Raw genomic sequence first — 12,815 nt, 5'->3', positions numbered from 1 at the left:
TTTTTCCTATGTATTTTATTGTTTGAAGTGATTGTGAGTGGGAATTCATTCATGATTTGGCTCTCTGTTATTGGTGTATAGGAATGCTTGTGATTTTTTGCACATTGATTTTGTATCCTGAGACTTTGCTGAAGTTGCTTATCAGCTTGAGGTTTTGGGCTGAGACAGTGGGGTTTTCTAAATATACAGTCATGTCATCTGCAAACAGGGACAATTTGACTTCCTCATTTCCTAATTGAATATCCTTCATTTCTTTCTCTTTCCTGATTGCCCTGGCCAGAACTTCCAACACTATATTGAACAGGAATGGTGAGACAGGGCATCCCTGTGTGGTACCGGTTTTCAAAGGGAATGCTTCCAGTTTTTGCCCATTCAGTATGATATTGGCTGTGGGTTTGTTATAAATAGCTCTTATTTTGAAATACATTCCATCAATACCTAGTTTATTGAGAGTTTTTAGCATGAAGGGCTACTGAATTTTGTTGAAGGCCTTTTCTGCATCTATTGAGATAATCATGTGGTTTTTGTCATTGGTTTTGTTTATGTGATGGATTATGTTTATGGATTTGCATATGTTGAACCAAGCTTGCATCCCAGGGATGAAGCCCACCTGATCATGATGGATAAGCTTTTGGATGTGCTGCTGGATTTGGTTTGCCAGTATTTTCTTGAGGATTCCTGCATCAATGTTCACCAGGGATATTGGTCTAAAATTCTCTTTTTTTATTGTGTCTCTGCCAGGCTTTGGTATCAGGATGATGCTGGCCTCGTAAAATGAATTAGGGAGGATTCCCTCTTTTTATGCTGGTTGGAATAGTTTCAGAAGTAATGGTATCAGCTCCTCTTTGTACCACTGGTAGAATTCAGCTGTGAATCCATCTAGTTCTGGACTTGTTTTGGTTGGTAGGCTATTAATTAATGCCTCAATTTCAGAGCCTGTTATTGGTCTATTCAGGGATTCAGCTTCTTCCTGGTTTAGTCTTGGGAGAGTGTAGGTGTCCAGGAATTTATCCATTTCTTCTAGATTTTCTAATTTATTTGCATAGAGGTGTTTATAGTATTCTCTGATGGTAGTTTTTATTTCTGTGGGATCAGTGGTGATATCCCTTTATCATTTTTTATTGCATCTATTTGATGTTTCTCTCTTGTCTTCTTTATTAGTCTTGCTAGTGATCTATTTATTTTGTTGATCTTTTCAAAAAACCAGCTCCTGGATTCATGACTTTTTTTTTTTTAAGGGTTTTTTGTGTCTCTATCTCTTTCAGTTCTGCTCTGATCTTAGTTATTTCTTGCCTTCTGCTAGCTTCTGAATGTGTTTTGAATGTGTTCTTGCCTTCTGCTAGCTTTTGAATGTGCTCTTGCTTCTCTAGTTATTTTAATTGTGATGTTAGGGTGTTGATTTTAGAACTTTCCTGCTTTCTCTTGTGGGCATTTAGTGCTATAAATTTCCCGCTACACACTGCTTTAAATGTGTCCCAGAGATTCTGGTACATTGTGTCTTTGTTCTCATTGGTTTAAAAAAACATCTTGATTTCTGCCTTCATTTCATTATGCAGTGGTCATTCAGGAGCAGGTTGTTCAGTTTCCATGTAGTTGTGCGGTTTTGAGTGATTTTTCTTCATCCCAAGTTCTAATTTGATTGCACTGTGCTCTGAGAGATGGTTTGTTGTGATTTCTGTTCTTTTACATTTGCTGAGGAGTGCTTTACTTCCAACTATGTGGTCAATTTTAGAATAAGTGTGATGTGGTGCTGAGAAGAATGTATATTCTGTTGATTTGGGGTGGAGAGTTCTGTAGATGTCTACTAGGTCTGCTTGTTGCAGAACTGATTTCACATCCTGGATATCTTTATTAACCTGTCTCAATCTTTCTAATATTGACAGTGGAGTGTTAAAGTCTCCACTGTCACACAAAATAATTTTGTCTCCCATTATTATTGTGTGGGAGTCTAAGTCTCTTTGTAGGTCTCTAAGTACTTGCTTTACAAATCTTGGTGCTCCTGTATTGGGTGCACATATATATTTAGGATAGTTAGCTCTTCTTGTTGAATTGATCCCTTTACCATTATGTAGTGGCCTTCTTTGTCTCTTTTGATCTTTGTTGGTTTAAAGTCTGTTTTATCTGAGATGAGGATTGCAACCCCTGCTTTTCTTTTGCTTTCCATTTGCTTGGCAGATCTTCCTCCATCCCTTTATTTTGAACCTGTGTCTGTCTTTGCACATGAGATGGGTCTCCTGAATGCAGCACACCGATGGGTCTTGACTCTTTATCCAATTTGCTGGTCTGTGTCTTTTATTTGGGGCATTTAGCCCATTTACATTTAAGGTTAATATTGTTATGTGTGGATTTGATCCTGTCATTATGATGTTAGCTGGTTATTTTGACAGTTAACTGATGCAGTTTCTTCACAGCCTTGATGATCTTTACAATTTGGCATGTTTTTGCAGTGGCTGATACCGCTTGTTCCTTTCCATGTTTAGTGCTTCCTTCAGGAACTCTTGTAAGGCAGGCCTGGTGGTGACAAAATCTCTCAGCCTTTGCTTGTCTGTAAAGGATTTTATTTCTCCTTCACTTATGAAGCTTAGTTTGTCTGGATATGAAATTCTGGGTTGAAAATTCTTTTCTTTAAGAATGTTGAATACTGGCCCCACTCTCTTCTGGCTTGTAGGGTTTCTGCTGAGAAAGCCATTGTTGTTAGTCTGATGGGCTTCCCTTTGTGGTTAACTCAACCTTTCTCTCTGGCTTCCCTTAACATTTTTTCCTTCATTTTACCCTTGGTGAATCTGACAATTATGTTCTTGGGGTTGCTGTTCTTGAGGAGTATCTTTGTGGTGTTCTCTGTATTTCCTGAATTTGAATGTTGGCTGGACTTGCTCGGTTGGCGAAGTTCTCCTGGATAATATCCTGAAGAGTGTTTTACAACTTGGTTCCATTCTCCCCGTCGCTTTCAGGTACACCAATCAAACGTAGATTTGGTCTTTTCACATAGTCCCATATTTCTTGGAGGCATTGTTTGTTTCTTTTTACTCTTTTTTCTCTAACCTTTTCTTCTTGCTTTATTTCTTTCATTTGATCTTCAGTCACGGATACTCTTTCTTCCACTTGATCCAAGTGGCTATTCAAGCTTGTGTACGTGTCCCAAAGTTCTCGTGCCATGGTTTTCAGCTTCATCAGTTCGTTTAAGGTTTTCACTGTTTATTCTAGTTAGCCATTCGTCTAGCCTTTTTTCAAGGTTTTTAGCTTCCTTTCGATGGTTTCGAACATGCTCCCTTAGCTCGGAGTAGTTTGTTATTACCAACCTTCTGAAGCCTACCTCTGTCAACTCATCAAAGTGATTCTCTGTCCAACTTTGTTCCATTGCTGGCGAGGAGCTGCAATCCTTTGGAGGAGGAGAGGCGCTCTGATTTTTAGAGTGTTCAGCTTTTCTGCTCTGGTTACTCCCCATCTTTGTGGTTTTATCTACCTTTGGTCTCTGATGTTAGTGACCTACAGATGGGGTGTTGGTGTGGATGTCCTTTTTGTTGATGTTGATGCTATTCCTTTCTGTTGTTATTTTCCTTCTAACAGTCAGGTCCCTCAGCTGCAGGTGAGTTGGACTTTGCTGGAGGTCCTTCCAGACGCTGTTTGCCTGGCTATCACCAGCGGAAGCTGCAGAATTGCAAATATTGCAGAACAGCAAATATTGCTGCCTGATCCTTCCTCTGGAAGCTTCATCCCAGAGGGGCACCCGCCTATATGAGGTGTCTGTTGGCCCCTACTAGGAGGTGTCTCCCAGTTAGGCTACCTGGCAGTCAGGGACCCACTTGAGGAGGCAATCTGTCCATTCTCAGAGCTCAAACACTGTGTTGGTAGAACCACAGCTCTCTTCAGAGCTGTCAGACAGGGATGTTTAAGTCTGCAGAAGTTGTCTGCTGCCTTTTGTTCAGCTAAGCCCTGCCCGCAGAGGTGGAGTCTAGAGGCAGCAGACCTTGCTGAGCTGCGGTGGGCAGAAGCAGTTCAGGCTTCCCAGCTGCTTTGTTTACCTATTCAAGCCTCAGCGATGGTGGATGCCCATTCCCCAGCCAGGCTGCTGCCTTGCAGTTCGATCTCACACTGCTGCGCTAGCAGTGAGCAAGGCTCCGTGGATGTGGGACCCACCGAGCCAGGCATGGGAGAGAATCTCCTTGTCTGCTGGTTGCTAAGACCTTGAGAAGAGCACAGTATTTGGGTGCAAGTATCCCTTTTTTCCAGGTACAGTCTGTCACAGCTTCCCTTGGCTAAGAAAGGGAAATCCCCGGACACCTTGAGCTTCCCAGGTGAGGTGATGCCTTGCCCTTCTTCGGATCACCCTCCGTGGGCTGCACCCACTCTCCAACCAGTCCCAGTGAGATGAACCAGTTACTTCAGTTGGAAATGTAGAAATCACCCATCTTCTGCATCAATCACAGTGGGAGCTGCAGACTAGAGCTGTTCCTATTTCTCCATCACATTCTTTTCTCTTAATGTTCCACTTTCCTCCTTAATATTAGGTTTTGTCTTCCATTTACTGTTTTTATTTTTTTAAGGAACCCAGTAAGGCTTTTGATACCTCCTTAAGTTCTGTTAATATTTTAGGATTATGATGTACTTTTTCTAGAATTAGTTACAATAGGTAACACTTAATCCATCGCCTCTAAGTAGTTTTATTAGTATATAAGAAATCGGAGTGGTAATTTTTCGGAACTGAGATTATGCTACTAACAGGTCTATAAACATACCCCTAGAATTCTCAATTGTGTTCTCTTCAGTAAAATCAGTCTAAGAATTATACTGTAGAATTAGTTGCCTAATTCTGCCTGAAAATTCTAACTTTTCTCCTCATCAGAATTTTAATATAGCTTGTTTTAGGAACACACACAAACATACACACACACACACAAACACACCCATTAGACGTAATAATAAGCAAAAGAACCTGAAAACAAATGTATTATAAAGCTGCAGAACACAGTGCTTAAAGGTAAATCATTGTAATCTTGAATTTTAGAGAACCAAAAATATTAGATTTCAACAATTAAAATTCTCAAGTTGTGATTCAGTCCAGCATCAAGCAGATCAAATAATGTAAAAGTGGCATTAGATGGGTAATGTTTTATATTAGATCTCATTTGTTTTAATGGGTTCCAATTTTTATTTAAAATTTTTACTGTGTTTGAAAGAATTTTTAGACAAATATTGTTTGCTATGTGATTTTATTTTATTTTTTTGAGACTCCTTCTTACTTTGTCATCTGGCTGGAGTGCAGTGGCACAATCTCAGCTCACTGCAACCTCCGTCTCCCGGATTCAAGTGATTCTCCTGCCTCAGCCTCCCTAGTAGCTGGGACTACAGGCGTGTGCCACCATGCCCAGCTAATTTTTTTGTATTTTAGTAGAGACGGGGTTTCACCATGTTGGCCAGGGTGGTGTTGATCTCCTGACCTCGTGATCCACCTGCCTGGGCCTCCCATAGTGTTGGAATTACATGCATGAGCCACTGCACCCAGCCAGCTATGTACATCTTGTTGTTACTATAAGGCTAAATCACATTTTTAGCCTTCTTATCTTATCCAAGGAGGTGATTTTAGTAAAGGTACACATGTTGGATTAATGTGGAAAATAGTAGACTTTTGTACAAAATTAATATTGTCCTTACAAACATAAGCTTGAAGTGTTTTGTATAATGAACATTGAGTTTATTCAGTAAACAGTGTTCAACAGATATATATATCAACATCTGCTGTGCGCCAAGCAGTGTTATTATCACTTCATTATAAACTGTAAGAGAATAAGAAAATGGAATATGATAAATCACAAGTGTTGCAGGAAGCATATCCATGTTATTTTTTGTCTGAAATGATTAGATTTCAAAAGTTGCCCTTTCCAAACAAAAGTTGTGTTATAAATGTCTCTGAAGTGAACAAAGAAACCAAACATCTGACCTGGAATATAAAAATACTTTGTTAAGTAAGATACATGGTATAGAGAAAAAAAATTTCAAGTTATTTTTCTGTGTAGGTAATGACACAAAAGAAAGAAAGCATATATTTGTTTGTAATTTTTTTTTGAGACAGAGTTTTGCTCTTGTTGCCCAGGCTGGATTGCAGTGGGGTGATCTCTGCTCACTGCAACCTCAGCCTCCCAAGTAGCTGGGATTACACACATGCACCACCACGCCTGGCTAATTTTTGCATTTTTAGTAGAGACAGGGTTTCACCATGTTGGTCAGGCTGGTCTCAAGCTCCTGACTTCAGGTGATGCACCCAGCTTTGCCTCCCAAAGTGCTGGTATTACAGGTGTGAGCCACCGCGCCCAGCCTTCGTTTGCAATTTTTTAAATTGATTATTAAGGAGAAACAGGGAAGAGTTGGCTATGTAAATATGTTGCAGTTAGGCAGTCCTAAAATAAAATAATTGATCATTAGCAAATCAGGCAGATTTTATCATTGTCAGTGAAAATTGCTTTATGCGTCATGTATGTGTTTTCACAGTATCAGAATTCAAGTTAATTTTATACTGCCAATTTATATCACTGTTCCATAATCAGTAAGTTTTTTTCAACTAAAGTAGTCTTAAAAGACTAATAGCTTTAGTAAAGTAATGTGGTGAACTGGACATGGTGGTGTGTTTCTGTAATCCCAATTACTTAGGAGGCTGAAGTGAAAGTATTCCTTGTAGTCTGGTTTTGAGGCTACAGTGAGCCACAAACTATGATCATGCCACTGCAGTCCAGCCTGGGACACAGAGCAAGAATTCTATCTCTTAAAAAAAAAAAGAAAGAAAGAAAGGAAAAGAAATATGAAAAATTATGTAGCATCATTGTCCTTAATTTGCTCTTAGTAATTTTTGTGAGCAGCTGGTTAGCAATCTAAGTGAGATTCCTATGTCTGACTAAGATTGCTAACCAGCTGCTCAAATTGCCAGATCTGTAATATTTGGCAAGCTATTTGTGCTGTCTGTTCTTGTTTTCTCATTTGTTAAAATGTTCCTAATTTTAATTTGTTCCTACCTACTTAGGAAAGTAACTCTAATGTTAATTAGATTATATGATTACATCAAAAATATGTACTAAATGGCACATAATTAGGCACTCAAATGTTAGCTACTATTGGATATTAAAAAGTTTTACATCTGCTTCTGTTTTAGAATTCATAATGCACTTAAAGGAATTCCAGATGACAGAGATGGGCTGTTCGATACAATACAGCGCTCGAAGAATCACTATCAAAAACGAGCATATCAGTGCATAAAATGTATGGTAGCTCTATTTAGCAGTTGTCCTGTTGCTTACCAGATCTTACAGGTGAGGGTTTTTCTCTTATAAATTTGTAGAAACCTCTGTCACAAGTAAGGAAATGATCGTGAAATTTTTGTATTAGCATTTTAAGCTGATACTGAAAATCATTCTAAATTCTAAATAGTTTTATTTTTTTCTAAAGGGTAACGGAGATCTTAAAAGAAAATGGACCTGGGCAGTGGAATGGCTAGGAGATGAACTTGAAAGAAGACCATATACTGGCAATCCTCAGTATAGTTACAACAATTGGTCTCCTCCAGTACAAAGCAATGAAACAGCAAATGGTTATTTCTTAGAAAGATCACATAGTGCTAGGATGACATTTGCAAAAGCTTGTGAACTCTGTCCAGAAGAGGTAAAAAAAAAAAAAAAGGCCACCAATGGACAGCAGATGGAAATGGGAAAAAGAAAAGTATTTTTTTTAATGTGTAGGCCCATGTTTATTAATATTGTGCTTAAAAAAATCATGTGCAGTTTTGTTTGCTTTAATGGTTAGCTTGATTTGTTTGATCTTAAGTTAACAAAAGAGTTTCCTTTTGGAAAAAATTTCTGTTAAATTGTCTAAAAATCACATACCTGAGAGAATTCAGATATTCTTTTGTTTGTTTTTTGTCTCTGTTTGCTTTTTCTTTTTCTTTTCTTTTTTTTTTTTTTTTCTTTTTTTGAGAACAGAGTCTCACCCTATTGCCCAGGCTGCCGCAGTGGCGCGATCTCGGCTCACTGCAACCCCCACCTCTCAGGTTCAAGAAATTCTTCTGCCTCAGCCTCCTGAGTAGCTGGGATTACAGGCAGCCACCACCATGCCTGGCTAATTTTTGTATTTTTAATAGAGACAGGATTTCACCATGTTGGCCAGGCTGGTCTCAAATGTTGACCTTAAGTGATCCACCTGCCTGGCCTCCCAAAGTGCTGAGATTATAAGCATGAGCCACTGCACCCGGCCTGTCTTCTTATATTTTAAATTATTTGCAGTAAATGCAAAGATGTTAAAGAGGCCAGCTTTGTGCATTTTTTAAAGTTTATTCTAAATGAAGGAAATTAAATATAAATTTGAAGTTACTTTTATAATCTAATGCTTAATCTCTTTAAATATTTAAAATTAGGAGCCAGATGACCAGGATGCCCCAGATGAGCATGAGCACTCTCCATCAGAAGATGCCCCATTATATCCTCATTCACCTGCCTCTCAGTATCAACAGGTAAAAAGGATTTTTTATTTTTATCCCCCAAACCCATTTTGATGCTTTACTTAAAAGGTCTTCAATTATTATTTTCTTAAATATTTTGAAAGTCCAAACTTTCTCTGTGCCTGGCTGATATTTAAAACTGGATAAACTGTTCCAAGCCAACATGGAGTGAAGATGGATCCTCTGTGACTGTAAAGTAATAAATTATCTAGAACAGCTTTGACAAGATGATCAGTAGAGTGTTAGTTGAAATGAGGTCATGTTTTATTTTGCCATTGTGATATGTTCTTTGTAACCAGGTACTACCCCCTTTTGCTATCTGCTATGGTTAATAAAATTGTGTAATATTTCAGTAATTGTTGAAGAAATGTGAAAGCAAAAGTATCTGAGATTCAGTGGCAGTAAAAATTCAGTTTGACTGGCTTTAATAGATGGTTAACTGAAAAAATATAACTTAGGAAAAATATAAATAAACTTTCTGATAACTCCTTTTGCAAAACAGGTATATTTGGGAAAAGATTCTGGGAAGATTAGCCACAAATGTGGCTAATGCAGTCATTTTAAGGCCATGGTTCTTAAATTTAATGTACATCATAATCATGTAAATGCACTGATTGAGAACAGCAATTGCAGGGTCCAGAAATTGTCACTCTACAGGGCTATTGTGGGGCTCAAGAATTGGCCTTTTTTTTTTCTTTTTTTGAGAGAGTCTCACCCTGTCACCAGTCTAGAGTGCAGTGGTGCAATCACAGCTCACTGTAACCTCCGCCTCTGGGGTTCGGGCAATTCTGCCTCAGCCTCCCGAGTAGCTGGACTACAGGAACGCAACATCACGCCCAGCTAATTTTTGTATTTTTAGTAGAGGTGGAGTTTCACCATGTTGGCCAGGATGGACTCAATCTCTTGACCTTGTGATCTGCCCACCTTGGCCCCCCAAAATGCTGGGATTATAGGCGTGAGCCACCGCACCTGGCCAAGAATTGTCACTTCTTATAAATTTCCAAGTGTTGCTGCTCTGGGGAAAACACATGGAAAACCTTTCTGCTTAGCACAATAATTGGCCATCCAAGACTTTTTTATTTTAGACCTAGTCTGACTCTGTTGCCCAAGCTGGAGTGCAGTGGCCTGATCTCGGCTCACTGCAACCTCCACCTCCTAAGTTCAAGCCATTCTCCTGCCTCAGTCTCCCAAGTAGCTAGGACTACAGGCTTGCACCACTTTGCCCAGCTAAGTTTTTCATTTTTAGTAGAGACAGGGTTTCACTATGTTGGCCAGGCTAGTCTTGAACTCCTAAACTTGTGATCCACCCACCTTGGCCTCCCAAAATGCTGGGATTACAGGTGTGAGTCACTGCACCTGGCCAAGACTCTTGGGTACATTCTCTAGGGAGGTGAAATGAATTTTTGTCAGAAGCTGACACATTTATGTGTGTGCACTTTCTCAAAACACTTTATTCATATGGTACTTCTTTTCTTCAAATATAAAAATCAGATTGTAAGTTCTTTTTTTTTTTTAAAGATCCAGGTTTTAAAATGTCTACTTTTTGACCTACCTTACCCCATGGTTTTAAACTTTTAATTGTTAATATTTGAAAAGTGTTACAACGCTGGTCTTTTTCACCCTCTTAGAATAATCATGTACATGGACAGCCATATACAGGACCAGCAGCACATCACTTGAACAACCCTCAGAAAACAGGCCAACGAACACAAGAAAATTATGAAGGCAATGAAGAAGTATCCTCACCTCAGATGAAAGATCAGTGAAAAGCAATAATTAACTGCTTCCTTTATGACCATGCACTAAGGTCTTACAGTCCAAACTTTCTCCGTGTCTGGCTAGTATTGAAAACTAGATAAACTGCTCCAAACCAACATGGAGTAAAGAGCATATTCACTGTCTCATTTGCAGTAATTTGCAATTTGTCAGTGTATGAGACACATGCAGGGTGAAGTGTACAGAGTTTTGTAACAAATGACTGGTCCTAATCTGTAAATGAGAAAGGTATATATACTATGTTAATGTCTGACTATTAATTCTTAAGCAAGAAACTTTTTTTGATGAAAACAAGTCAGATCTACACAGTCACACAATTATTTTTTGTTGTGTTCACTACATTGTGCAATTGATATTGCCTGCTTTGAGCAGTTTGGTCAGCTTACCAACTTCCCCCCAAAAAAGGGAACATAAAAGAGCCCATCTTTGTCAGTTTACACCAATAGTTTCTTGTTAATCCTTCTTTCTTGGATATATAAGGCTGGTGGTAACTTTTGAATTATATGATTGATGTGGAAAATTGGCAGTGTAACATTTCTAGATACTTTTCATTACCTTTTTATTCTGGTATATAGGCTAACCACTTTAAAGCTATTCTTATGCTGTAACAGTTAGCATGGCTTCACACTGTTTGTGTAGCCAAGAGGACAGAATTACATGAATGACAGTGCCCAGAGTGACAGCTGTATATTGCTCAGAGCTTTTATTTCTTATACCTAGAATAAATATAAAATGGGGGAAAATGTGACAGACAAGCAGTTTTTCATTGCACACATGTTCTTCACATTTAATGTTTGATAGTTCAATTTCTTGATGAGCTGAAGAATATCAAAGTATCGATAATAGGAATTTTAAAATATTAAAACCAATACGCAAAATTTTCCTGTGTCAGAATGTGGTGGAGCATAATAGATTGTATTTGGTGTGCTTGCGATTTTTTTTTTTCCATAGAATTTATTAAGTGAAGTTTCTAAAACTTTGCTTCTCCTGATCCCAGTGAAGTGTACATCATAAGAATCCATAGTACTTTGAAGTACCATTGCACCAAGATGTCTGACTGAATTCATAGTCACACTTTTATTTGAAAGAAAGAATTGTTGTAGTTTTTTTTCATTATTCTAAAACTCTTGTTGTTAGATACAAGATTTAATTAAGATCTAAGCTCCTGCTTATTTAATGTAATTCTAAGGTACCATTTTAGAAAAAACATTTGTTTTAAGATTCCAAGAAACCTGTGAGTTAATACTATATATAAAAGAGAATTGGCAAATTTTGAATGTGTGTAATATTTTGGAACCTGTTTAAAAACCAAATATACCTGCAAATAGATACAGCCTATCCTATACTATTTAAATGTTTGGCTGTTTTGTTTTATAGAAATTATTTTGCTGAATTCACAAATAAAATTTAAGAAGACTTTTGTCCTGTGGTGTGTTTCTGTTTCTTGTTACTCTCTTGTAGTATTCTTAAGGACTACGCATTTAAATTAATTATTTGCATGGCATGCCTTGGCATGACACTGAATTCAGCATTTCATACACATTGAGTTTTTATGCATAAAAAAATTGGCCCTTGGCCTTTCATTAAGGACCTAAAAAAAGAAAAAAAATTAAGATATTGGCCTTGTAAAAAAATTTTCTAGCTTAATCATTTTTGTGCTTTTGGCACATTTTTACATAGTTGATTCTTGTTATTCACAGTTATAAAGTCACCATGAATACCAAATTAGCAAATGTTGAACTATTTTATACAATCAATATTTAAAATGCTCATACTCTCCCAAACTACCACTCTATAACCTATGTAATATGTTCATTTGATGTAATATCTCTTTGCCCATTGTTGGACACAATAGACCCTGGAATGTGTTGCTTAGTATGAAGAAATGCAATTCATTTGTCCAAATTGGTTATAATATCTTTTTTTATATATAGCATTTTAAGCGTTATCACTGACCTCTGCAAATACAGTAGTCAGGATCCATTAATGCCCTGGCAGGGCTACTGCCATTGGTCCATTGTAATCCAGCTATGTTAAGGGCCTTCCTATTCAGGCCATAGTTATTTGCAGTCTGTGTCTCTCTTCTCACCTGGAAATGTATCTTGGGATTTTGTTCCTCACAGAGTACAAGAGGAATATGTCTAGATTCACCCCATCTGCATTACTGCTGCATCTCTGTAAGGTGACCACCTCAGGCAAATCCACCAGGATATCAACTTGCTGGTTCTAGTCACCTCCCCATCGTCCTGGAGAGGGTCAGGTGGATGTCAACATACCCTTCTTTAACATACCCCTTAAAGTCCACCTTGTACTTTCCAAAGGTCTGTGTCACATACTGGCATATGCTTGATAGTTCAGTTTTCCATTGTCCCTGTGGCCAAGCCATCAGTCACTACTCATGAATTGGCAAGAATTCAAACAAATGCAGTGTTTAAAAAAAAATTGTAAATTTTTTAACACTCATAAGAAAACAACATGGAGTTCAACCATTCAACTAATTTGTTTATTCTATCTTCAATCGGTCTTTTCATTTCTAGTCTCTAAGAAAGCCTGCCAACAG

At 38.0% G+C, this 12,815-nt stretch overlaps 1 protein-coding gene across 10 annotated transcripts in view; it reads left to right on the top strand.

Annotated features, from left to right (window-relative positions):
- The window catches only part of USP9Y (ubiquitin specific peptidase 9 Y-linked), a 204,442-nt gene extending 192,765 nt beyond the window's left edge, over positions 1-11,677 (top strand). For 9 of the 10 annotated variants that reach the window (XM_055377209.2, XM_055377205.2, XM_063703409.1 and 6 more), the window contains 4 exons: positions 7,142-7,298; positions 7,435-7,647; positions 8,396-8,491; positions 10,108-11,677. In XM_055377209.2, coding sequence (XP_055233184.1) covers positions 7,142-7,298; positions 7,435-7,647; positions 8,396-8,491; positions 10,108-10,245 — 604 coding nt within the window. In that variant the 3' untranslated portion in view covers positions 10,246-11,677. Of the gene's footprint in view, positions 1-7,141; positions 7,299-7,434; positions 7,721-8,395; positions 8,492-10,107 lie in introns of those variants that run through there. The other variant, XM_063703407.1, reaches the window with a different exon arrangement.
- The last annotated feature ends 1,138 nt before the right edge of the window (positions 11,678-12,815 follow it).

This window comes from Gorilla gorilla, chromosome Y (assembly GCF_029281585.2).
Source record: "Gorilla gorilla gorilla isolate KB3781 chromosome Y, NHGRI_mGorGor1-v2.1_pri, whole genome shotgun sequence".
In the NCBI taxonomy this organism is placed as follows: Eukaryota; Metazoa; Chordata; class Mammalia; order Primates; family Hominidae; genus Gorilla; species Gorilla gorilla.
This window is presented reverse-complemented; position numbering and strand designations above follow the sequence as displayed.